The sequence below is a fragment of the Mixophyes fleayi genome, chromosome 5 (assembly GCF_038048845.1).
Source record: "Mixophyes fleayi isolate aMixFle1 chromosome 5, aMixFle1.hap1, whole genome shotgun sequence".
Classification (NCBI taxonomy): Eukaryota; Metazoa; Chordata; class Amphibia; order Anura; family Limnodynastidae; genus Mixophyes; species Mixophyes fleayi.
The window spans coordinates 20,418,582-20,446,162 of record NC_134406.1 but is presented as its reverse complement, the minus strand read 5'-3'; the positions used below and the strand labels follow the sequence as shown (position 1 = coordinate 20,446,162).

Sequence of the window (27,581 nt, the reverse complement as noted above, 5' to 3'; positions counted from 1 at the left end):
GGGCCAAAATGACGCAATTCACCACAAATTTAGTTATTTTGGGCAGGGAATTGCGGGTTGCGGGAGACTTGCCTGCTCTCCCGGGAGACCGACCCAGATTTCGGGAGTCTCCCGGACATTCCGGGAGAGTTGGCAAGTATTGAGGCCATATTAAATGTAATAACTAACAAGCGCCAGGTAACTCGAACAAGAATCAAACATACAAGTTTAAAGAATTTTTATTTCTAGTGAAAACATAACACAAAAAAACCTCATAAAATACTTTACAACACGGGAAGCACATTGTGTTATGCAAAATGGAGGCAGATGTGTAGACATAATGCTGGATGTGAAGTTTTTCATAATAAATTAATGTTTAAAATTATTGTCATAAAATAATTAAAAGGGGGGAAAAAGAAAAAAAAAAAGGATGATGCACAGTTGGAAATCGTCCACTAAATCCAACCATTTGATGAAATATAATAAGATACATAAAGAGACCAATCAGGTCTGACTCAGACATAGCATATTGGATCTATATATTGTTCTACGTTCTATAAAACGCGAGGAACAGTGCGCATTCCACGCAAGTCACCCTTCGTACATTTCGAGGCTCAGTGACGGAACACCGAAACAACCATAAAAATACTTGTCACAAGACAGAGAAAGAGACCCAGACAATCTCTGAAGCTTGCAATTAAAACATTCTATGCGCCAATAAAAAGGTGTTCACTTGAACTGTATTTTTTTTCTTTAAAATAATCTCAAAAACATTTAGCACATGCATCTGTACTCCAATTTAGGCTACAAGAGCCAGTGTCCCCGTCTTTCTATGACCTAATTAAATCGAAGTCTGATGTGCGGGGGAATAAAAAAAAAATTTAAATAAAAATCTTTTTACGTTTCTACGAAACTGAATCTTACATTTTGCCAACTCCCTGAAATGTCAAATCTCAAACCATAACCTTCTTATAACGCAACTTATTTTTTAAGCCTGTGGATTTTCAAATCTGGCATTTGAAAGATTCAAAATAAATATACCGTATGCAAACAACGATCTACTCCTGTCATTATCAGCCTTCAACTATATGGAGATGCAAAAATACAAAAATCATTTGACTTTTGTATTGACCTTGTAGAAGAAAACTAAAAACAAGTTTCAATGCTAATGCAGGATGTCCCCAGGTACGTCCGTCAAATTTAGACGCGCAATTAACGTAATCAGATAGTAACTTAAAACGTATAAAGTTCGCATTTGGAAGTCTGCTGGCTTTTGAATACATACATTTGCCGTTCAACAGTCACAGTCAACATGATCTATAGCACAATAATCTACCGTTCCTTGTGCAAACACTGGTAATATTGCTTGTTACTTTAAAATAAGAAAACCAGACAGATCTCATCCTAATGCTCCACCACTTCCTCGTTATATTCTAGATGACTGTATCACAGTATGGAGGTGATTAATCACCTACATTTACAATAACATTCTGGTCTTTTTGGCAATAGCGAACAATCCGCCTTGTGCGCTTTTTTGGCAGACTGGACTTAATATTTTAGCATATTAAAGAATGTATTAGAACAATTACGGTCATTTGGACAGTGGGCAGCGTTCTCAGCCTTGTCTGAGGCTCGGTGGTCAGTCTCAAGTTTGTGGATAAAGGTTCTGCTGAAAAAGGCGATTTTTGACAATACTTAAAAATGAAACCTGGCGACGTCTTCACAGGTAGTGAATTCTGAAAGCAGCGCCCGCTCTTTTCTTAAGAGGCCAGTGTCTTACACATGAAGAATACTCAGTGATCAACATTACTTGATTTTTTTTTTGAAGCACCAGAAATGGAAAAAAATTGAAGAATGGTGAAGATATACAACTACTAGCTATGAAGTTTCCATCTTCTTGTGACAAATGACTGCCTCTCCGTATTGCATCCCTGGCCAGCCCCAGCACAGTACAATTTGCCTCTTTCCTTCCGGCAATAGAACACTTGCAGGTAATGGTCCTGTGCAATTAGTGCTTGATCCCTTTCTCCAGCTCCGCGGCAAAGCTCCGGGACGTCCTTTTACCTGGCCAGGTTCTTTGGTTCTCTGCTTGGAATACACCAGTCGTCGGCCTCCATGCAGATCTTGTAGTGTTTCCATGCAGACTTGTTGAAGACCGGTAACCTCTCAATAGACTCCGATGACAGCGCCTGTAGCAAACAAACAAACCAATAAATACAAACACCCAAAAGTAATTTAGAGTGTTTCTCTCTGCTATGTGCCTATTTTTGCACAGATGCAAGGAAGTGCTGAATCAGTGGGCCCGATTCATTAAGGATCTTAACTTGAGAAACTTCTTATTTAAGCCTCCTGGACAAAACCATGTTACAACGCAAGGGGTGCAAATTAGTATTCTGTTTTGCACATAAGTTAAATACTGACTGTTTTTTCATGTAGCACACAAATACTTGATAGCTTATTTGTACACTGAAATTTAAAGTTGATATGTGTGTGCTACATGAAAAAACAGGCAGTATTTTACTTATGTGCAAAACAGAACACTCATTTGCACCCCTTGCATTGTAACATGGTTTTGTCCAGGAGACTGAAATAAGAAGTTTCTTAAGTTAAGATCCTTAATGAATCAGGCCCAGTATCCATAATAATGAAATTTATCAATTCACTAGGAAGCGGTGATATGCCTAAGGGACCTTTGGATAACCTCCTTTATATAATGCCCCCCTGTAATACTTTGGTGTGGGAGTGGGGGGGGGTACTCCTGGGACACCATCAATATCAGACAGCAACAGTTGACCACAGTGGTTCACAAGAGCAGGAACGCTTTGGTCACTGCTAAAAGGATTGGGCCGGGAGAGGTGTAGTGAATATGGCACCCGATTGGTTGGCTGCATCTCCCTTCCAATCAGGTCATTCTTTCACTCCACACCCCCTGGCTCCTACCAATAGGAAGCTGCAGGATTGCTTCACTATGCCAGCAGTGAGAGCTTTCTCCTTCTGTAAAAATGTGATGCTATCCGATAACCATGGAGTGTCTGCAGGGAGGGACACTGAAATATTACACTGGCAAGGCTCAATCTTAACAGCACGGCTAGGTGGGTTACTCTATACATTTTATTTCTTTATTTTTTAGGCTTCTTATCTTGTATCGTTTATGCTCATATCCGATTCTATTACTGCCAAAGGGAGCAGTAAGAACGCAACACAATCTGTTCTCTCTCCAGCTATGCAGCTTTTTAATGTATGACCCAGAACAGAACAGAACAGAACAGAACAGGCCAGTTAGCCATCAGTAAGCTTTCACAGAGGGATAAACTCCTGGTCACATGACCCCAATGCATTGGTATTTTAGAGACTGCGTGTCTGTTTAAACAGTACCAGCCTATATATGGCATAGTCCCCAGAGTCCTAGGAACATGGTATAAAAGTCTCAAGTCTTTAAAACACTCTAATAACACAAGAAATAAGTTACCTTTAAGTAAATGACGGCATCGGTACCAAAACCTTCCATAGAATGCAGCATTAAATCCCCTTGAAAGTATTTGGCATAGAGTCGAGATATTGGCAAACCGTACCCGAAGCCAGCCTAAAAAAAAAGAGCCATAGCATTATTGGCAAGCTATAATTATCACAGTTGGTTTAACAACAAAAGGAATTACTGGGCAGTCTAGAATGACATATTGCCGTCATGTTCTGAAATATACATTTTAGTATGGTACAAAGTTTCTGGAGCGCACCAAACACCCATCTCCTCTGACGGAGAGGGGTTCGAATCTTCCGTAATTGATTCTGGCCTGTTCTTGGCACCACTATCGCAGTTACACACTTTGTTTTCTACATCTACTATGATTATGGACAGATATGTTCTCTGACTACAAAGGACAATTCATTAGGCTTAGAACAGAGAGTCATAATGTCTCAGGGAGCAAGCTGGGCTGTAATGAGGCAGCTGTGTTCTACTACCACACAGAAAGGAGATCACTTCCTTATGTAACCAAAACAGATCTCTCCATTTATAGATAGAAATATGCACAATAAAAAACAGACTTACCAGCGGTGCATTGCGCACATTGTCCATCATAGGCCGTGGCGCTGTGGAATACATATAGCTGAACAGGCGATCTATTTTTCTTAAGGGGACACCTCCTCCATTGTCAGATATCTAATAAAGGATGGATGGATGGATCAAAAAGTCAAAAACTGGGACAGGTTGATTGTCACAAACACAACAATTTGGGACAAAATAGCTGCCATTTAAGCAATTGTGTCTAAGCACCGCCTACATGTGTTCCTAAGCCCCTCCCACCTTCATTAAAGCAACTTATACATCATCATGCTTAATTAAACAAGTAAGGGGCTGTGCATCATTAGTGTTTTAAGCTAGGCATATAGGATTAGGATATATATATATCTATAGTCAACAATATAGTCATATTATTTTTTGTAACATGGCTTTCCAGCGCACCCACCGATACTATTAACTTTATTTGCACTATAAGCGCCTGCAAAAAACAAGTAGAGCAAACCGTGTATGTTTCAGGAAATACTGGACTAACACTTAGCAGTTTCCCTTTTAAAAACAGCAACGTTCTGCTTTCCACATTTACCACTGACACATGAAATTAGTTCCAGAGATAGCTCCCATCTCTGGTCACGTGTTACACTGACCCGATCAACAGTCACTGTGCACAGAGACACAGAGGGACGGATAGGATGTGTTTATCCAGATAGCTACCTTAATAGTGAGGTCTTCTTTTCCTAGGACAACATTGACTTTAATGGGTGGTAGAGAAAGGTCATCCTCGTGACTCTCAATGGTTGCCCGCATAGCGTTCTGTAGAAAGAAACAGCAAAACATTACACAAAGGGAAAAAAAAAAAAAAAAAGGAACACAGAAGTTGGGTACAAAAAGGGGAAGCTTTTATCTTTTTTTTTTTTAATTAAAATTTATCTTTAAAAAGCCCTTAAACTGTAGAATCAACTATCTAAAGTGTTGTTTTACAAAACTCCTTGATTAATTAGAGTGGCAAAACTAGGCACAAGCATTGTACTACGTCAAAAAAGCAAAACAAACAAGAAAACCATAGAACAGATATTGTTATGGACAAGTACACTGTTAAAAACTCCACAAGTGACATAAATATTGCATGTAGAGGCAATATGAGCGTGTATGGCCGAAACTCATCTTCGTTGTGTCGTACATATAAAGGTCTGTAAAGCAATGTACTAAGATTAGCTGATAGCAGCCAATTACCCGAGAGGACATCTGCATTTTGGCGATTTCATTAAAGGGATTAAACATGGAGTGGTCTGTGAAACATCCAATGAAGCCTACTGCCAAGTCGAACACTGATTTGCACCAGAATATAATAATATATATATATATTTATATATATATATAAAATACAAAAAGACAGGGGGCGCCATGCATAGTGCATTAAAAGTGATACAATTGTGATAAGTCTCCACAAATAAGTAATTCACACACACACACACACACACACAAGTTAACCCGTGCATGATACTCATGCATTCTAGTCAAATCAAGCTACTTAAGGTCTTAAAAAGGTTCTTGTCATGCATTTGGGCCTAGCCCAGGCCTCCTCAGGGGAAGAGCGTTACTTCCCGACGCAAGCGCCCTTTTTTAACGTGGTTTTATCCACATGTCACCACCTCTTCATTTTTCTCCATCACCTCATCCTTCATCTTCATCGCCACATCCTTCATCAAGCTACTTAAGGTGTTAAAAACTCCCCACTGTCACCCCCGGCAACCACCAACCACTCCCAACTGTCACTTCTCCTTCAAGAAATATATAGGTCAGTGTATAACTCTGCCCAGCAGGTGGCGCTGCAGCTTGGTTTTTTTTTCCCCACACACGCTACTAGGCATTTATATAGTAGATATATATATATATATATATATACATATACACACATATACAGAGGTGGGGGTGTAAACAGCGATATGCCATACTGCCTAAATTTAGGACCCTAAAATGTTTACCCACTGCAGTGCTTTGATAGAGTTCCCCGGTCCCTACTCTCTATTTAATTTAGAGATGTGTAACACGTAGTTTGTGTTCCCAGAACTTGTTTTGAGGTCTCTAATTTGTCAGATATGCAATAAAAGCATAAACAAATAAACGTTAATGTGTCATTATTTTGATGTGCTGGTACCCCAAAAGAAGCCGTTCTAAATAGATCAGAAACTGCCTCCTATGGGATCTTCGGACAATGGTGCACCAACACTTGGGGGTTCAGTTAACAAAAAAAATAAAAAATTGATATAAGAACTAACATAAGTAAGAACTAACACAACGATTTGCCTTTCTGTTTCACTACAGGATATCATCCTCCTTTGGCGTAACAGTCCACATACAAATGTAGCTTTTTGTTAAGATTTGACGGACCTATTTTGTGATAAAGGTCTGGAGATAATACCCTCATATGCTAAGCGGAAGGTGGCCGGCTGTTCAAATACAACTAATTTGGTCATATTATTTTCAAAACATGAGTATACATACATTATTATATGGTTATAACATTAATATACATCTGTACCTTGAAAAGTTCAAACAGCATGTGGTATAGATGAGAAGGAACGTAGACAATACTTATAGGCTGTCCTGGTACTTTACCTACATCAGAAAAAATATAATAAATATAAAAAACAAAAACACAACGAGACACTTGTCCTACAATTCTTATAGAGCTGTGTTCACTTTACAGCTGTTACATTGTGTCTACATTATATACTCTAGTGCTGAATGGAGCTGGACATCAGCAGCTGTTCAGTGTTATAGTGTGTTTCAAGTAGCAATCAATGACCCCTAACATAGGAGCCAGCTATGTGGGTGCTTGGCCCTAATATCTGTGCTCCCCCAGCCTCTGTCCATATCTGTTTTACATGTTTCAGTCATGTGGTGGGAGGGGTAACGCGAGCACCCCCACTAACTTTAAAAAGATGGATCCTATGACTATGATAAAAGCCGCTCAATTTCAGGTCTCCATGAGGGTATCAGAACTAAAAGTACAGTGGCTTAGTGGGCAGCACAGTGGCTCAGTGGTTAGCACATCTGCCTCACAGCGCTGGGGTCATGAGTTCAATTCCCAACCATGGCCTTATCTGTGTGGAGTTTGTATGTTCTCCCTGTGTTTGCGTGGGTTTCCTCTGGATGCTCTGGTTTCCTCCCACACTCCAAAAACATCCTAGTAGGTTAATTGGCTGCTATTAAATTGCCCTTAGTCTCTCTTGGACTGTGTGTGTGTTAGGGAATTTAGACTGTAAGCTCCAATGGGGCAGGGACTGATGTGAGCGAGTTCTCTGTACAGCGCTGCGGAATTAGTGGCACTATATAAATAGATGATGATGATGATGAGTACAAGCTCATTTTCTCCTGGTATGCATGACTCCGTACAGCCGCAGTCCCGCCTAGGAAAGTATTGTACGGCTCCTCCCCCCCCATCAGTAAATAGAGGAGGAGGGAGGGGGCACCAATAACTAGCTGCGATCTCTCAATTGTTGCTTGTGATTGGTCCAACCGCTCACACCTCCTTTCCCTCCAGATTTTGAACGGGGCTTTGAGAGGAATAGTGCTGGGGCTCCAGATAGGGAATGAGGGCTGGATAGTAAAATGTTTTCCTATGTGGTAGTTCAGCCTTAAGATAGGACATTACAATAAGCTCCTGATCAAGCTAAATTACTTCACGTTGACACATTTCTAGAGGTTTATTATACTGATGAGGCAAAGAGGAAAAATATAAGAGTGCTGAGTAATCATTTTTTTTCCTGAACAGAAAGGGAAACTAGTACAGAGAATAGTTCTCATTCTCTATATTAAACTTACCATTTGTCTGTTCTACTTTTAGTTCAGGAGAAGCTAAATAATACTGGTCGCAGAGCATCTTGGCACTCTCAAAAGCATCTGAAATAGATGAATATATATATATATAAATATTGTTAGAGGCATTAGATCATTTTATATGGGATTAGTAGTTTAATGTGTTCAATTCCCCAGAACATAAAAACAACAGACTTAACTAAATACAAAATAAATATATATCTATATCCATCTTGTTAAATACCTCAACATTTCTTACTGCAGTATTTATTTCTTGTATATGATGTACTAATCATGATGGCCTCAGCACTTCTGAGAAATATTAGAGTGCAAGTTCTTGGACACAATTATAAATATATATTTTGAATACTAGTGCATTCTTTTAGTGTGGTAACAAGCCACACTGCACCTTACAGGGTCCATCAACCAAAGAATGCTGTAAGTAATTAAATAAGTCACAGAATACATTAGCGGTGCTAGTTCAACAAAATAGAATCCTCTTCAGCTTTAGCCAAGTAGTTATCACCCCTACACCCTTTTTGTCTTAAGAAAGGAACATCCCTAACTTACCATGTGCTACTTCCACGACATCGCAGTTCGGGTCAATGCTACCAATGTGTTTAGGGTGGGCAGGGTTAGTTCCCCCATCGAACAGAAGGGCTGAAATAAAAAATACAAAAAACAAAACATTAATTCTAGTGACCCCCAATTTAATAAAACCCCTATGCAATAATAACCATTGTAAGGGCAGGTCTGCAAAATCATATATAATATATATATATATATATATATATATATATATATATATATATATACATACATACATACATACACACACATATACACACACACACACACACAAAAACATACACACGCACACTTCCTAGAAACAGAACAGATAGAGAAATTGCACCACCAGATAACAAGGATATTGACTCAATCTAAATTCCGATCCTACGTTGTTTTCCTGATCTTTGCTCCTAGTTACACTGTACAGTCCGAAGTCTTATAAAGTCATTAATCAGCGAAGCATCTCTGCAGAGCAGGCTGCTTCAACCAGTATATAGAGCTGCAATGTTAAATAACACAGACACACCAATTTTGGATTTTATTTGCGTTTGTCAATTAAGGAGACATGGCATCATTCTAAGTATTACTGGTATACTGTTTCTGCCTCATACAGTATAGCATTGGGGGCCCAGTATCTCTGTCATTCAAGAAACATTCACCAGCCCCCCTTTACCAGCATATTTAGAACAGATCATTCGCTTGCTGTTGTTGGCAGGAGAGTTATGGAATTCATGGCGGAGAGCAGCGATTGGACGCCTGTCCAGATTGTCAACGCCGGATACGGCCCTGTCCTATAGGCTTCTAAGGAAAAGGGTCTTCTAACCAGCTGCTTTAACCAGGTCTGGGGCTATTTGTGTTATTTCCCAAAAAATATCAAGTTGCCCGAAAAATGATACACACCAAAGCAAAACTAACAAGAATGTACAAAAGAATGAACGTGAACATAATAGGGAACATTTATGGAAACAAGGAAAACATGGTGTTGTCCATTCAAAACAATCAGATTCTGGTATCTTTCGAACACAGTTTAGAAAATAAATGCCACTGTCTCACATCAGACCCCCAACCATAAATATCCTCCATTGGCTTTCTCTTCCAATACTTCTTCATATAAATCCCACATTACCTCTATCAGGACCCCAAGACAATGACTACATAATATAGATTGCTCATTCCTGAATGCGGACTATGTAACGCGTCTAGGTACAAGCAGATAATATCCAGAAACCCCACAGAACATTTGGTAGGACAGAATGATTTATCACAGTGATGCACCGCTCAAGCTCATACACAAACAGATCTGTAGTCTCTAATAAAAGCATCATGATCTTCTAGAGATACTCCGATACATGAAACGCGTGCAGCACTGCCAGACAACCGGACAATATTTTCCAACAGGACTAAAGCCAATGAGTAATAGTTGTGGTGTGAAACGAGGTCAGCTGTGAACATAATCCGTCCTTACTGTGCTGGTTGATTAACATCCTGATGGAGATGCGGCTCATGTAGAAACGGTCCAAGAAATACTGGACATTCTGATTGGTCACAGGATCCACCCCGAATGCTTCTTTGTACTCGATAACGCCTTGCGCCATGGTGGGGACGACGTTGTTGTGGCGGTTACGGATGGTCACCAGGGTCTCTGTGAAACTGAAATGACAAAAGAGCACATTTAAAGTGGACTATTACCAAAAAGGGCTCATGTGTAATATGTTGCTCAACGTCCAAGCCTCGAGGGCAGACAAATGAAATGGGAAACTACCCGAGAGTTTCAGGGATGCAAAGTACATAGAGGTTGTATTTAAAAACATGGGGATCTTTTAAATTAAGTCTGGAACTTTAAACAACCTCTAACTAATGTCAGGGCAAAATTCAGCATCCAGCTATTTATGGGGCCTTTATATATTTTAAGCAGAACTCAAACTTCTATATCTAACTTTATATGTAATCTCATCACCTACAGGTGGTGGGCTATTTACAGATTAGTATGTTAAGGACCACACGGCTCCCTGTTGTGTTTTTCACTGGTCTTACAAAGAGAACGACCGACATAGATAGAACGCGGCACTCTCCCACAACCCCAGCTTAGGTTTCTAGGAGTTCCTGAGCATTTGGCATGCGCATATGAATGTTACTACAGTCACAGGTTAAAGCTTAGGCTTAAAGATCCCATGAAAGAGGAAGACAATGCACATAATTAGCTTCCTACAGCCATAAGGACATTGATGATGAATATCTCAGAGGCTTTGTAGGTACAAACACTGCATGGGCATTTCACTGATTTGCCATGTTAAACTCCTGACTAATAGAAAGTTTTCATGAACCTGCCAACCAACAACTCTGCATAATTGAAACCACTGTCTCCCTTGTTGTGTAAACGAGCACTTTGTTTTCCCTGAGTGAATCCTATATTCCATCTGATTGTTGTGATAAACGGCTGTGACATTTCATTCTCCTGCACCTCCAGCAACAACAGCTACAAACATTCCTCACTTACTCAGAGAGAACCCTCTGGTCGTCCGGATTCTTCTCCACAAAGTCTATCAGCTCCATCAAACTTTGGACATACCTGAGAAAAACAAGGAGACAAAAGTTGTAATAAATAATATTTTGCATTTCATAAAAGGAATTTTCTTCAAGGTGATTTTTACATTGGAGTGGATTGTGGGAAGTTTTTATTTATTTTAGGCTTTAAATAGTTTATATGTGTTCGTACTCATCAGTTACTATTGTAAAGTCTTCTGATTTATTGTAAAACTGTGCAGTTTATACAAAAAGGAACCGTGGAGATGTTGCCCATAACAGCCAATAAGATTCTGGCTACCATTTTCTGGACTGTACTAAATAAATGATAGCTAGAATCTGATTGGTTGCTATGGGCAACACCAACTTTTGCTTTTTAGAAGGATTAATTGACTGAAAACTTGTTACTTCTCTATTAAACATGGAACATTATTAGGTCTTTTTTTTATCTAAACAGTGTTCCAAAAAAGAAAAAAATATCTAAAGGTTCATTTTAAACAAAGCATTCTATTTCAGACACGCTGGTACCATGGTTTATGAAGGCAGCCATTTTGTGGGTTGAACCAATAGGACTAGGATTGTAGTCTATCAATTCACTAACAACTAGTAATGACGTTAATGCAGTGCCTCGTACCTCAGTGATGACGTGACAGGTTGAATATTGATTCAAGCTCGGTTTAAAAAAATGGCTGCCTCCATTCTGTCTAGGCGATGGGTCCCATTTAAGTGAGAGTAAATCCCTTGCTAATAGACAGGATAGGGACCATGGGCCTGATTCATTAAGGATCTTAACTTGAGAAACTTCTTATTTCAGTCTCCTGGACAAAACCATGTTACAATGCAAGGGGTGCAAATTAGTATTCTGTTTTGCACATAAGTTAAATACTGACTGTTTTTTCATGTAGCACACAAATATCAACTTTAAATCTCAGTGTACAAATAAGCTACAAAGTATTTGTGTGCTACATGAAAAAACAGTCAGTATTTAACTTATGTGCAAAACAGAATGCTAATTTGCACCCCTTGCATTGTAACATGGTTTTGTTCAGGAGACTGAAATAAGAAGTTTCTCAAGTTAATATCCTTAATGAATCAGGCCCCATAATATCTCATTTATGTTCCCCATCATATAATGGTATACACAGAAATAGAAGCAAATAATTGGAATTCTAGTGAAACCAGCATTATCTTTCTTGTATAAATCTGGTTCAGACATTTTGCCCTAGATCTGCACCTGCAGGATTAAAAATTAGTAAACAACCCTCCCTCTGACACCCATCCTACTGCAATTCATTCAGAACACAGAGCATTAGCTTTTAGCTCATGTCTTTCGGTGACTCCCTTCCAGGGAGAGATTAGGACAATTTGCTGACCTGAAATGACCCAACTAAATTCAGAAACTTCAGATAAGCAAATGGGAACAAACTGTTCCTGCACCAGCTGTGCCCAAGTGCCAAGCTACACACTGCCCGCGTTACACAAATAAGCTGGTATTATAAGGTGAGCCTCCTATTTGGGTAAGCTTTGCCTGTGCAAATGGTTACGCAATATATGGTGGAACCTTCTCAGAATGAGTGATGTGACAAGTTGCCGCCTGTTTAATCTGTACACAATTGTAAAATGCGCTTCACGATAACCTCTAATGTGGACAAATCAGCGGCATCAGCTGAAGTACTCTCTGGCTCTAGTCAACGTATCTTATATTGTTCTCTAAAAAAGTGGTGCTCAGCCTTTTTTTTTTTTTTTTCAGCTGAGAAATTGCTCTGAGATGCCGATAAGGTGGTTTGCACCAAGTTACAGGAATCCAAAAGAAAAACTAGATTCTAGTAACCCATACACAGGTTTCTCACTAATGGTTTTTCTAATGCTTCTTTTGAGTATAAGATACGTTAAAATAAAGAGAAAGTAAACATCTAAATCATAGTTGTCTACTCTCCCGGAATGTTCGGGAGACTCATGAATTTCTAGAGTTCTCCCGGACTCAAGAGAGCAGTGCAGCCTCCTGTATCCCGGCCACTTCCTTAGTGTAGCGGGTGGGGGCAGAGCTTGATGACGCGATTCACAGTAAATCAGTCATCCTGGCCGCGTGATGACGTGAATCATGTAACCACGCCACGCACACTGGCCGGAAGAGTAGTTACTACCGGTACCGAGAATGAACACTCTAGTCTGACAGCTCCACTCCTCGGTCCTCGGCTTCTTCTAAATATCACAGCTCTACGACTGTGGCAGTTGGTTGAGTCCTGTCCAGGAGAGAGCACAACGGATGGGTTAAAGTGCTTGCTTCCAACGGGACCATGTTTTTTTTGCCTTGTAAATAGCGCAGAAGGTACGACGTGGGATATTAAGCAAGTATACTGCAAAAGGACCTGGTGACGGGTCCCTCTGAGAAATCATCACAGCGTCACTCAACCAGCAAATTCAGTAAACTGTTCCATACTTTTTGTAGTTGGCGTCCAGGAGCCTTCCAGGGGGGAGGTGGGAGGCTCCGAAATCGCGTCATTTTGGACCCGCCCCCGTGACATAATGACGCAAACGCATAATTTTACAGCGGGGCCAAATGTCGCGATTTCCGGAAAATTGTCGCATTTTGGCCCTAATTCTGCCCACTTCCTAGTGAAGAGAGGGAGTTTGCCATACAATCCCGGGAGTCCGTGAGACCCACCCGAAATGCGGGAGTCTCCCTGACATTCCACGAGAGTTGGCAAGTATGAACTATACCATCACTTTCACATAGCATTGTAAGAAGTCATTTTTTAAGTTTAGATCCACTTTAAAGCAAGTACACTCTCTAATATACAACAGATATGGTACAATGAGGTCACTATGTGCAGGCAATGGGTACTCCTGAAGTCCAAAGAATGATTCAACTAGAACTTTGTATAACTATAAATTTAAACTTCAATAACTTAACTATCCCAACCGACAAAATGTATTATTCTGCTTATGGTTTGACATAAACAAGCTAATTTAGAGATAGAAGCAAAGCAAAAACACCAAAAAAAAAAAAAAAAAAAAAAACCACAGACAAACAAAGTGCAAATTTGCATCTTGGCAAATCCATGCTACACTACAGGGTGGGGGGAAATTTAAAACGTGTGGACAGATTTAGAGTCAGGAAGGGGTGTGTGTCCTTGCTCAACTAAATTGCAGTGTAAAAATAAAGCTGTCCAGTATTTGTGACCTACATGCAAAAGCAGCCAGTATATTCTCTGCATGCAAAAAAACTTAAAAATAGATGCACTTACACCCCTTGCATTGCAACATGGTTTGTCCAAGAGCAAATCATACTTTTTTTTTTTGCTTTGCTAATAGCTTTAAAGTTTAAGACCCAAATGACACCCTGCACACGGCCTTATTAACCTGGGAAAGTTACTTAATAAATCCTGTCCACACCGGCTGCAAGAGAATTGCAACACTCGTGAAAATGGTTTGCCAGATATAAAAACAGCCCCAGTATTTTGGGCAAAGAATCAGGGAATATCTAATAAGTAACCGCAGGGTCAGAGAAGCTTTAACTCAGCATCTATGTAACTGAGCCCTGTCTGTCAAACATTAAAAGATATTCCCGATAACAGTTTAACCGTGTATCTTGCAAAATACCACAAGTTCAGTTAGTTTAAGATTATTATTTGACACTGGATTTGGTCATTAACTAAATGTATCCGTCCGTGAACGTCAATTCCAGGAAGCACTGGTCAGCTAGTGACTGCCTAATGATTCTAGGAGATTAAGGTTAAGGTACAAATCTAATTGCTATAATATTTGGTGATACGAAAAAAAAAAAAAAAAGTTTGAATTTTCAAGACAAGCTTTTGAAAAAGACTCTCTTCAAGTGGTACGAAAAAAAAAAATTGTTTTAACACAAACTGTTCTCAATGACAATCACCCTTAAAGGGCAAAAGTGAAAAGAAAGGTAAACAATACCTTGTACATTCACGTAGGAAACATGATTGTGTCAGGTATACACCAAAGAATGTCTAAATAGGGTGTAGGGTTAAAGAATTTAATTTAGAATGGCTTGCCCTGAGGAAGAGAGCGCGGTCCGCTCAAAAGCTTGTCTTCAACAAACAAAAAAATGGTTAAAGGAATAAAATCATCAAACACTACATTCCTCAACTTTGTACATCAATAAGATTTGGAATAAAACACTTGCTGTAGCTTAACTTTTTTTTTTTCCCTGTGATAGAAGATGTAGCTTAGCCTCCAAGGACTAAGGACATAATCCCATTTGCACAAAAAAAATGCGCTACACATATTAGGAGTGCCATAATTATGGTACCAACACGTGAATCCCATTGAAATGAAGAGGAATGACAGGCTGCGTAATGCAGACCAATAAGACATGTACAGTGTGGGTATATTTACCAGCTCTGCACGAGTTGTACGGATGGGGTCCCAAGCAGGGGGTCCGGGAGGATGTATATTTCTCTCATTATATTTGCCAGCCTCACGGGTAACTCTTGTCGCAGAAACGCAAAAGAAGTCTTCTCACATCCGTTGGCCGATCCTGATTAACAGATAGAAATGTGGGCGGATTAGGTGAAGTGTGAACAGATCGCATTTCACATACATTACACCTCTTGAATCCTTGTTACAGTAGAAGACAAATAAAGTTTTATGTACGTCAAGCAGCTCATTAAGACCCGTAACCACTGGTATAAAATATCATGTTTTCACTAGTGCTCTGTATTAGTAGTAAAAGGGTATATGGGGGGGGGGGGGGGGGTAGAGCCTATTGGCTCTAATTATACTACCCCCGCTTGCGGTCGGGAGTGACGCTGGCGCTGAACCTTCTTTTGCACACTATCTGCTCTATATTCTTGTATTCACTGCAAATGAACCTAATGGGCCAATGGATTGTCATCCACAGACCTCCCTGCAAGTGCAAGTGTTGGCTACCACAGGTCAAACACAATTACGTTGTGCATCACTCGCATTTTCCCCAACACCAGTGGGTAACCAGCCTTAAATCTTTTCACTTCACCTTCATGATCTGGAACACAAAAGAGCCAGGAGAACGGTCAGTGTAAAACCATCTCTCTATATACACCTAGAAATTATTAATTTTACAATCTACTTCTGTCCAAGTTATAGAATATATCTCTGTATAGATCACGTCATATTATAGGAAGACTTGGGAGGGGATATGGGAGGGGGGGGCACATGAATCTTGGAAGTTCCCTTGTAAAAGCGGCCTTAATGTAACTCATATCTGCTGTCCAAACTTCATAGAGATAAGATCATAGAAGATCAGCAATAAGTACAAAGTAACTGTGGTTGTTCAGATCAGTTACTGGCAGCAGGCTGGAGAGACGTTCTGCACGTCTAATACACTCCAATAAACGTCCCCAATTACTGATATGGAAAGTTAACAGACAGCGCCCAGGAGATACATATTGATACGATTGTCTTCGGAAAACAAACCAGCATAACAGCCCAAATGCAGCTTAAGTACTGATAAGCCCAGTAAACTTTAATAAAAAGTCCTAGCGGACGCAGAGTATGATCGCTGCTATGCGATATAAATCAAGAGTGCCTCCACTGTGATATACTTGTACATTCAGGTTTGGTGATGAGCTACAGGCTTTCTGCTGCGTATTATATGGAGGTATTATTAAATGACCATGTTATACTGTCTAATTAATGCAGGAACAAGTTGTCTCTTTAAACTAGACTGGACCGCAGATAAATGTCAACTTAAAATCCCTGATGAAGGGGCTTAGTTGCACAACTGCAGTGTAGAGCTATATTTATCAAATGGTGATCTCCCTAATCTTTGCCGGTTTAATAGACTATTCTAAGGAGACTCTTCTCACCTCTTGCGTTTTGGGAGCTACGTATAAGTTACACTAAGCTAGATAAAAAGACAGGTTTTAGTACAAGCTGTGCTGATGTTACATACGAAGGGTAACGATTGTTGCTTTGTATATATTATGCATCAATACTTTATTATAATAAGGAATCAATTCATACACAAGCAATGGCAGTGTATCCTCAGTATCTGCTATGAACAAGAGCGGATACATTGGGATACTACACTCATGAATCAATATATTAACTGCTCACTATCTAAATAAAAGTAGTATATTTGGAATCGTACTTTAGCACAGTCTGCAAAACTCCAGAATAAGGATTGGATACGAAGGGTGGATCAAGCTGTTTACCCAAAACTGCACAGTTACAAGATCTGATAGACAGTTGTCATTACATGGAACCGCACTTGAACTGTGACCTCTCTTATCCGAGGTCGGTCCTTGCACTGCTGAACCAGAATGCCTTACGTAAAAAGCTTGGACAGAAGCTGAAATGCTGCTCTGTTTATCTGCTAACACTACTGAATATAGCTCATAGATACACTTGCAGGTCTACAGATCACTACACAACTCCTAAAAAGACACCAAACCTCTAAATCTTAGTTACACGACACAGAGAACTTCAAATAGCTGCAAAGTACATCTGCTGTTTTTCAGAAAGCAATGTTCCCTGGAAAACTTGGGCCAAACATTGGAGCTGTGTCAAGTCATTCCTTTAGAAGCGCAACGGCCTGAAAGATTTCTAAGAAACATCCTAAGCCAGAATTTATATATTAAACCAGTCTTTGGTACATAGAGAACTGCGCTTAAATGAACTGCAGTAACAATGACCTTTTTAATTGCAAATACAGTCACAAATATTATAGGCGATAGCCTTTGCCAAGATTCGACGTCAAATAAAAAGCATGTTACATAACACAGGGCTGTGTAGAATAACTTACACAAGTATGTTTTCGTTGGCTTATTAAATACATTGTTTTAATTTATTACTGAGATTATGGGTAATGTGTGGCCCTTTAGATGGTTAGAGCACCATATGGTCCTAAATTGTATCAGGTTGTCCATCGTGGATCTAGTACATTCTAGAGCAGTGGTGGGCAACAGGCGGCTGGTGGACTGGCAACGGCCTGCACCCATAGCCCCCTGCTCTTGATCTTATTTTCTGTTTAATAACCAGAGAAAGAGGCAGCATATGAGGGGGGGGGGAGCTAACGTCAGCACGGTGCAGGTCTCTCTCTCACCACTCATTTAAGACATAAATGAGTTGAAAGAGCAGCATCTTAGAAGAAAATCTGAAAAGTTTAAGTGAATAATGGGGTGACCCTAAAGTGTCAGTGGGTGGGGCATTCTTTTTTAACATTTCCACCATGTGCATTTTTTGGAGCATCCACCAACTCACAATACTGAGCACGGTCAGCTTTTATGCACATTAAAATGCACTACCCAGTCTTGGCTAACCTGTGACACTCCAGGTGTTTGGGAAACTACAAGTCCCAGCATACCCTTCCAGCAATAAGCTGCTGTATATTGGCAAAGCATGCTGGGACTTGTAGTTTCACAAACACCTGGAGTGTCACAGGTTAGCCAACACTGCACTAGGCTGTCAGGTAGGTCCATACGTCAACTAGGAAGGAATGGGGTCTGCAGATTTTGCATGTCGTTAAATGCTGCATAAAATGTTGATACTTTGTAACAAATAATAATAATACCAACAAGACATTTTGGGGCTATAGTGTTAACATATTTGTATTATGAACAGGAAATGATCCTATCCCACCATTATTATGTTCAATGGTAGTTTGTATTGCTAAATTTAACATATGCAATTGATTCAGTATAACTTTCCTTATATCCTGGTTCTCCAAGAACAGCCTGTTTTGGCAGGAATATTAGGACCATTCTTTCTTTTGAAAGCCAAGTAGCTGGATTTATAGATTAGCAAAATTGTTGTCAGCTTAAATATTATATATAAAATATTAATAATGAGCCCTACTGGTACACCCAGAAAGATGTTTACTGACTATCCAGAAATATTATCAAAATTAGTACAGCTTTCTTAGTAAAACTCCATAACATAACAAAAAATAAATATACAGAAAATTTAGAGGAGGTGGCTGTTCAGAGTGGACGTAATCTACAGAGGCGATAAACAGGATTCAAGTTTTTGCAAAAGTTAGGCAGATGTCAGCAGCAGAACATCTTGTTTACTCTGCAAGGAGTGGAAAAAAAAATGAGACTACAGGAAGTTTCTGGTATAGCAGAGTGAGAGTGTATAAACAATTTAGGAGTATGCGCTGAAGGCATGCTGAGGCAGCCCAAATTCCCACCTGAACCTCTGCCTACAAAAACAGACTAGTATTAAAAAAAAAAAAAGTTTGTACCAATTCTTTTTAATTGCATATATATTATGTATATATTTTTATATTATGTAGCAGGTTTAAAGACATGAAAATAATTGGATCATGCATATCGGCTGGAGAATTAAACACATAACGAATAATATCCAGGATTTTCACAATAAGTATGTCCACTAACTGTAGTCAGATCCTGTCTTCTCTAATCGGGAAATGAAATAGAACCTACTATGCTATCTGGCCATTCAGAATTCAGCTATAAATACACTAGTGCAACAGGAGACAACGCTGAAAGGTCTCTATTAATATACTTGATCTCAGATCGTACTCTCCAGGTAAGCAGTCTCCATACAGTTTCATTCCTTTGAGGTGCGAGAGTTAGTACAAGATATTAGGACATGGAGCACCTAAAGTAAAGTGGACAAGTTTCCCCCATAGTTATTTTTGTTCTCCGTTTCGTGACCTTTGCCAAAGACAGTGTAACTATTCTCGTTTCCTCTCCAGAGTTTATATGGGGTCATGGTCAAATCAGGTCAAATCGTGTGCCTCAACTAAACTGGAAATATCATTTAACCACCAAAGACAAGGTACACCCCCACAGAGAAGGAAATAGAGAAACGAAAAAAAGGACAACTTCAAAAACACCAAACTATTTCTTAAACACTTGTATAGCAACATTTGTATTTTCTGACAAATAGAGGTCTACTGTGAAAAACTTGCGGGGAGTTGAGCAATGGCTGCCAAGATTTGAACTGTTTTCGTTAATTTGGTTTATGCTAAGGTTGTAAAAGAAGATGCAAGGATTCCACTAGTTTTAGACTAATTTAGACCAGGTCTGTCCAGCAGCGGGTCTGTAGGTCAGATGTGAAACTCCCATGGCAACCTTCCTATACTCAACTATATGACATTTTTAAATCATATTCAGATCACCAGCTCTTACTTACATAATGCCCATGCAAATATTTATATTGCCACCTCCATTGATTTTAATGAATTACATAATGCCGAAAAATAAAAAGGTTTTTTTTCCCCCCAAAAAAACTTTATACCCATGATTTACAGAGTAGCAATGGAAAAATATAGTAAGGGCAATTAATGTTCACAAACATCACATTGTTGCTTTGACCTTTCTCTGTGCTATATCTATAAGAGATAGAGCTGGTGGTTATGAGAGGTGGGCAACCTTCTGCTTGCCAGCAGTTGTAGGACTACTAGTCCCTGCGTGGCATGCTGGAATGGTTAGTTTAACAACACCTAGAGAACCACAGTTTTCTAAATCATGTTGATCAGTACTCAGATTAATACCCAAGCAAAAATGAAGCATGTGAACACTTACCGAAATCAATGAATTGTTTCATGGAGAGAGGCGATGGTGAGAAGCGACTGAACCTCTCAATCTGCTTGGGCGCATTGGCCAGAGCAGCATTTTTGAAGAGGAACCTGGCAAACTTCATCTTGGGGTACCGCAACCACCGATATCACCTAGAGAAATAAGCAACACTAAGTTAGTTTGTCCATAGCAATGCAGGCTCAACGCTACAGAGCAGCTGGGCAGATGCCAATATGCACCTATCTAGCTGTTATGGAACAATCAGCTGAGTACCATGTTACTCTATGTAAGTCTACAGTGGCATACGTACTGTAACACTGCTCTGTGTGGTAGAATAGAAGACGGGTCATTATAAAACAATTGGGACAGACGTATTAAAAGAAAATTAATAGGTTGTGAGGTTCAGACGTCAAACATGTTCAGAAGTCAAGCTAATTACAGCTAATGATTAATGGAACAACGGGTCAAGTTCTGGAGTTTGGTAGAGGTGGTTGATTTAGAAAGCGACATTTTAACAGCTATACTGTGAATCAAGTCATTATGTAACAAAGCAAATGAAACTCAGCCAACAGGACAAAGTATAAAAATAAAATGCAGTTACAGAGAGTATCATGGTATCACCTAGGTCAAGAGTCACTAGTGAAGAATAATTAAGTGACTCCTAACTGCTAGAATCCGCTTGCTACTGTGGACAGTCACCGGAGGTCTAGACTGCATAGTAGGGCGGTCAGTATTTGGTTTCAATGACCCAATACTGCATGTTAGGGTGTCAACAACCATTGACCCTCATTACTTATACCTGGGTGATGTGAGTGAGTTCTCTGTACAGCGCTGCGGACATAGTGGCGCTATATAACTAAATGGTGATGATGATGATGGGTGCTCAGCCCCTTAATGGCCCACGGAATACAAGGGTGCTCAGCCCCGTATGGCTGCCTACTAAGGTGGTCTGAACCCTGAGTCTCCTGCTGCATAATAAGGTAGTCAAGACCCTTGTGCCCCCCAATGCATATTAAGATTGCCAGACCCCTGCAGCATGCACAAGTGATCAGACCTCTGTGACCCCCATACTGCATGCTGGGGTGCCTCATGCAAAACACATCATCCCCTCTATGTCAGGGTTACTGTATATTAGGCTGGTCAGACCTCTGTGACCCCCATACTGCATGCTGAGGTGCCTCATGCAAAACACATCATACCCTCTACTGTATATTAGGCTGGTCAGACGCACACAGCTTACCTCCTGCACAATGGGAATGGTCAGTGTGCCAGATGGGCTACTCTCCAGCTGTTGTCCCTCTCTGGCTGCAGCAAGTAGTCCGGGTAGAGGCTCCCAGGAGCACAGGAGGAGGCTCAGTGATGGTCTATGGAGCTGATCCTCTATATGATGCAACCTTCTGCTGGGCTGACATGTGCACTGTATGACCGTCCCGTGCACCTCGCCGCACACACTGCCGGACAGACCCAGATCCCGACACTGCACCCGGCCAGATCCCGACACTGTGTTTACTCTCCTCACTCTCCCTCACTCTCTTATCATTCAGCTCCAAGGGGCGGGGCCCGATACAAAGACACATCTGCAGGAAGGCGGAGATTGACAGCTCCGCCCTCCAATCAGAGCCAGGCCGGCGGTAACAGTGACCCGTTCATGGGACTGAGAGAACGGTCGGGACTGTGGGGGTCGCCGGTGGGCGGGGCCAGAAGGGGGGAGATGTTACCAGGTGCAGGATAGGCAGCAGCAGGCTCCTCATTGGATCACGCATCGTTAACCCCTGCAGTGCCAGGGAGGGGGGGAGGGAGGTGCTGCAGCAGCTGGTGACATTCAGCCCCCATCATGTCTCTCATTCATTCACCCTTCTCCTATTGCACCTTCCAGAGGACACTGCAGCCATGTCTTACATAGGACATCATTGTGTCATCAGCACTAGGATGTGTCAGGGTTAGTGGATAGACACCCCAGGCAGTGACCTAGGGCGACAGGGTCAGCGGGGCGAAGCTCTGCTCACTTCCTACCACATTGTTTCTAGGTTGGTACAATAATAAGGGATTATTTACATGTACACATTTACCTTTTGTGTCCATTGGGGCTGAATCATTTTGAATAATTTTCAGTCAGTTACTACATACCTAGGGCCAGGGCTGCCATCAAAAACGGTGGGGCCCAGTACAAATTAATCTGGCAGGGCCCACCCCCCCCCCCCTTCATCATCATCATCATCATTTATTTATATCGCGCCAACATATTCCGTAGCGCTTTACAATTGGGGACAAACCCAGTAAACTAATAAACGAACTGGGTAAAACAGACAAAGAGGTGAGAAGACCCTGCTCGCAAGCTTACAGTCTATGGGACAATGGGAGTTTGATACATGAGGTTAAGTCTACATTTTGCATTTCGGTCCAGCCAGACTGCAAAGGTAAAAGTGACTCATAAGCTAAATGATCCTGTCACACAACAATGTTGGTCAGGGGGTCGTTGTCTTGTGTGAAATTGTGTAACGGGTGGTAATAGGGTAATGTAGTGAGGTTAAGAGGGTGGTTGAGGAATACATGCCCTCTTCACAATAAATGCTCTCCTCTTCACAGTACGTGCCCCCCCCTCTTCATAATACACCCCCCCCCCCCTCCCACTGTATAATACTTACACCCAATTCGCCTCAATGCGGCGATTCCTAGACACTGATAAATTGGGAGCCGCCACATCATGGAGGGATGCAGAGACCCAGCGGTCACACAGACAGAGGCAGACTTGCGCAATTCTGGCACTTATGGCCACCTTTGCCCCCGGACAGGAGAGGGGATGCCTGTTAGGAATATCTTTTGTACCCCCTATAGGACAGGTGGAGATACACGCTAATGATGATGACTTGTCATAAGCCAGGCTGGTGGGTACGACTCTGCATATGGAGAAATATGCTATTTTTCCATGCTCTATCCATTTTGCACGAACCATGCATCAGCGCCTATGAGTTTATTCTATCAGATATTCTCGTCAGGTTCAGGTTATTTCAGTAGTTCGTTTGTTGTAATTCTGCAGAACATCACTGTAAAGTTTGGGCACATTACATTTCCATTTTTGTTAATCTTTATTAAAATACAGATTACATTAGCAACATACTTCATGTATATGTAGTTTTAATAAGATCGGTGGTTAAGGGAATACAACATCTTTTTTTTTTTTTGCTACCTGTGCATTAGTTTAGTTTCATAAATGTCATTTAACATGACCGTAACGCTCCAAGAATGAGGCATGATCATACTGCTTATTTTCTGTATTTTTACAGTGTTGTTAAAACCATATGATGACCTTTCTTGTGGATGCTATTACAGGTAAGTGGAATAAGAATAATGACAGAGTATCAGGCCTGTTTACTGGGCACCCTGTCTGTGTGAAGTTTGCATGTTCTCCCCATGTTTGCATAGGTTTCCTCTGGATACACCGGTTTCCTCCAATACGCCAAAGACTTATTGGTTGCTTAATTGTTTTTTGTCAAAATTAACCTTAGTGTGATTTTGTGGTATGGAATATAAATAAGCACCACCGTGTAAATAAATAGACATACAGGGACTTTTAACGGAGTGTAAAGCAAGTGTATGCAGAACTTACGATTGAATAAGTCGCCCGTAAGTGTATTCAGAGTTCACGATACGTCCGCCTAGCAACAGACAGACCCCATCAGACGTCCTGCTTGTAAACATGTACAGAAACCTATTATTTTATAAGTTAAGAACTCAATTGCTAGGTAGCATCGTTTAACTTGGAATAACCCAGCTAATATAGTAGGAACACGTTCCTGACATGTGTACAAAAATAAGTTTTGTATCAGTGGGCAGCACAGTGGCTCAGTGGTTAGCACTTCTGACTCACAGCACTGGGGTCATGAGTTCAATTCCCGACCATGGCCTTATCTGTGTAGAGTTTGTATGTTCTCTCTGTGTTTGTGTGGATTTCCTCCCACACTCCAAAAACATACTGGTAGGTTAATTAGCTGCTATCAAAATTGACCCTAGTCTCTCCCTCTCTGTCTGTCTGTATGTGAGTGTTTGTTTATATTAGGGAATTTAGACTGTAAGCTCCAATGGGGCAGGGACTGATCTGAATGAGTTCTCTGTACAGCGCTGCGGAATTAGTGGTGCTATATAAATAAATAATGATGATCGTATCTTTGCTACAATACACTGGGCATATCCTAATCTATGGACGCGAGACTACTAGAGTCTTGATAAGCTGTGAATCACTCACAAACCTCTAATTACATGTGGTGTACTAGTTCGGGTGTTTGTCATCATCATCCGCTACTTACACTTGCCCCTGAATATCCGCAAATAAAACAGGTTTTTTTAGCGTCCCAGTCTGACTTGCTCATACACGCCCTTACTGTACGTTGCGTACTTTACTGCACCCCTTCCTTTCCCTTTCACCTCTCTTCAGAAGTAAGGAGTCATAAGTGCCAAAAAGTTGCAGAGCTGAATAGCTGCCGTTGCATATGTTCATTTTCTGAGCATGCCCAGTGCTAAAAATTCAAAGATACGCTATGCAAACGGACGTAGGTCTCATTGTGAATAAGGCCAACAATGCTTAATTTGAAGAGAAAGAAGAAGTGTAACTCGACTTATGACATGCAGGTCAGCTCCTTTAAAATAACAATATGACTCGGTCCTGCACACTTTGCAAAATTCTCCAGGCTCCAGAATCAATATACAGTGGGGTGGACAGTGGCGCACGCAGGGGGGGTTTCTGAGTCTCCAGAAACCCCCCCCCCCCTGCGCTAACTAAGTGGCCGCTATAGCTGCACTGTCCTATACAGCAGCCGCGGCGCTGCCAAAGAAGCGTCCGTGGCGGTGCTGTAGTGTATACAGCACCGCCGCGGACGCTTCTTAGACAGCGCCGCGGCTGCTGTATAGGACAGCGCTGAAGAAACGGAGCTGCTGCGCGGGGGGTGTTTTTTGGGGGGGGTCAAAAAACTGTAAACATCATGGATAAGATAGCAGATATTAAACTTTTGAAGTCCAACTTTGCAAGCGAAGATAGCTAAGAGATATTTACCAGGAAGGGCAGATTGTTAACAATGCAAATATTATGTTCATAGTTACAATGTTTTTCTTTACCTGAAATAAGTAGGTTTAATGTAACGGAATGTAAATGATTGGATTATGATAGTTGTACAATTAAGGCAGTAGTAGAAGTAACGGTATGGCATACCACCGTATACACCCCCACATCCACCACTGATCATTTGTACATAATATGTAGTATGTTTATTTTGTTTATTAGCAAGGATAGGGATCCATGTCCAGTTTAGCAAAAACAAGTTGACCTGAAGTTCATGAATGACAAACATGCAACACACAAGTTCACAAAAATGCAGTCTGAGCTAGGATATCAGGCATCCTCTATGTCATTCCCTCCTCCCCTGCCTTTCCCCTTCTGCTCCATGGCATTTCCATGAACACTAAATAACATTTGTACAGTCTCTTCCAGCTCTCCGAAGTAACCAGTAAACAAGTAAGAGACCGGTGTCCTCATGCTAAAATCAGCCAATGAGACGGATTGACCGTACAAAGAATCCGATTGGCTGAAAAAAAATTAGTAAACATCTTTTGAAACACACCCCCTTTCCTATGTCATCGAAAAGAAAAATATCCAGACTGTTTTGCAGGCAGGAAAACCACTGCAATACAACCTAACTGCTTTCTTGTAGAAATCTGAGAGAGGCCACTAACAGGGCTGCCAATATTTACTCAGTTTACTTACAATTAGTATGTACAAATTTGTGTGCTGTAGTATTTGCAAATGCATTTTAATTTGGATGTACGTTTCAATGCAGGGTTTCTTGAGGTCTAGTCTTCTCTTCATTGCTGTACTGATTTCCATATTTTGCAACATGCCAAATTGCAAATCAAAATATAGCTGCAAGCACGAAGCCAGATTTTAATCAGTCAGTTTTGTCAATTCAGGCAGATTCTTGATTGATTAGCTATGTTTGAAAATGAGTCCGCAATGCCTGAATGACCAGATCAATAAGGTCAAGCATGTGCGGGGCCAAATTGCGCGTTGATTTTGATATTTGGTTTGTGAACCAGGCAGACAGATCCTTCTGTGTATGCAGCATAAAACAGAATTAAGAGCAGATAGATGCTGTCATATGGAGCAAGTTAAATGACTTTCTCTGGTATGTGTTAAAGAATGTCTTATAGGTGGTGTCAAAGAGTTAATGTTGGGAATAACTAAGAGACCTGTATAAAAGAAGACACAGATGTGCATATGTAGACGTGATGCACCCAAAATGTTTTAGAAAATCACCCTATTCCCCTCACAAAATGTCTCAGAAATCCAATGTCATTGTTCAGACCACAGTTTTCAGAGTCAAATAACGTTTTCTTCTCTGGTTTTCTCATGTTGAAAGTGTGTTCCTAGATCTTTTATAATTGAAAGCAGTCATAAAAGTGATGTCCCAGTTTCTAGTTGCTGTTATCCAATTTTCACCAATATAATATGTATTGCTGCTCTTTTTATGTTGTATCAGATGGGCTACATAGCTTATCTATAGCTGCATAGGCAAACCGAGGGGGGATTTTACTAGTGCCTGCAACCCCCCCTACAAGCCTGGGACACTGTATAATTGAGGTGGCTGGACCCTGCCCCCGCTTCACATGGCTCTGCTTGAAAAGGGAGAGCTGCGTGCACCTAACAGTAGTGCATGCAGCGTTGCCCATGTATATTATGGGGATAGGAAGAGTTGGAGAGCAGCCAAGTAGTGTCTAAAATAATAGACTTGCCCCCATGCATGCTGGTCACGCCCATTGGTGGCGTGATATGGAAACCCCCCCTCTACAATTCCTGCATTTGCCCCTGAGCTGTTTATCCCTCACATGTAGAGATCTACATAATGATATCACTACCATGACCTGTTCTGATCTGACTTCCTGTTTCTACAACAACATGCTTCAGCCCTAGACTATGCAGCTTCAGGCATCACATACAGTCTCTGGCGAATCACAACTCAACCATACCATGTCATCTTACAGAAGCCGGCCTACTGGTATATTCATGGACTGATGCAATGGGAGAATTCTTGTCCTTTTGTCCATTACTCTAATAGAGATGTGACGACCACAATGAATACTGTCACTACTGTTTGTAAATGTCCGTTAATACCGAACTGCAC

The 27,581-nt window shown here is 40.9% G+C and overlaps 2 protein-coding genes across 6 annotated transcripts in view; one reads left to right on the top strand and one right to left on the bottom strand.

Annotated features, from left to right (window-relative positions):
* Positions 1-202: 202 nt before the first annotated feature.
* Positions 203-21,953, bottom strand: PDK4 (pyruvate dehydrogenase kinase 4). The gene is made up of 12 exons (XM_075211776.1): positions 21,653-21,953; positions 20,419-20,564; positions 15,281-15,422; positions 10,887-10,958; positions 9,855-10,039; positions 8,390-8,479; positions 7,826-7,903; positions 6,540-6,616; positions 4,712-4,810; positions 4,028-4,138; positions 3,449-3,562; positions 203-2,168 (listed from the first exon to the last, which is right to left on the bottom strand). The coding sequence occupies exons 2-12, from the start codon at positions 20,534-20,536 to the stop codon at positions 2,040-2,042; spliced, it is 1,215 nt and encodes a 404-aa protein (XP_075067877.1). The 5' UTR covers positions 20,537-20,564; positions 21,653-21,953; the 3' UTR covers positions 203-2,039.
* A 282-nt stretch (positions 21,954-22,235) lies between these two features.
* The window catches only part of DYNC1I1 (dynein cytoplasmic 1 intermediate chain 1), a 347,340-nt gene continuing 341,994 nt past the window's right edge, over positions 22,236-27,581 (top strand). For 3 of the 5 annotated variants that reach the window (XM_075211773.1, XM_075211770.1, XM_075211769.1), the window contains exons 1-2: positions 22,238-22,439; positions 23,697-23,742. In XM_075211773.1, the coding sequence (XP_075067874.1) occupies positions 23,731-23,742 (12 nt within the window). In that variant the 5' untranslated portion in view covers positions 22,238-22,439; positions 23,697-23,730. Of the gene's footprint in view, positions 22,440-23,696; positions 23,743-27,581 lie in introns of all 5 variants that reach the window. The other 2 variants (XM_075211774.1, XM_075211772.1) reach the window with 2 other exon arrangements.

Coding starts and splice junctions, on each gene's coding strand:
- PDK4 (XM_075211776.1), bottom strand. CDS start 20,536: ATGAAGTTTGCCAGGTTCCTCTTCAAAAATGCTGCTCTGGCCAATGCG. Junction 4,139..4,711: donor AAGAAGACCTCACTATTAAG/GTAGCTATCTGG, acceptor ATCCTTTATTAG/ATATCTGACAATGGAGGAGG. Junction 2,169..3,448: donor ATGCCGTCATTTACTTAAAG/GTAACTTATTTC, acceptor TGTTTGCTACAG/GCGCTGTCATCGGAGTCTAT.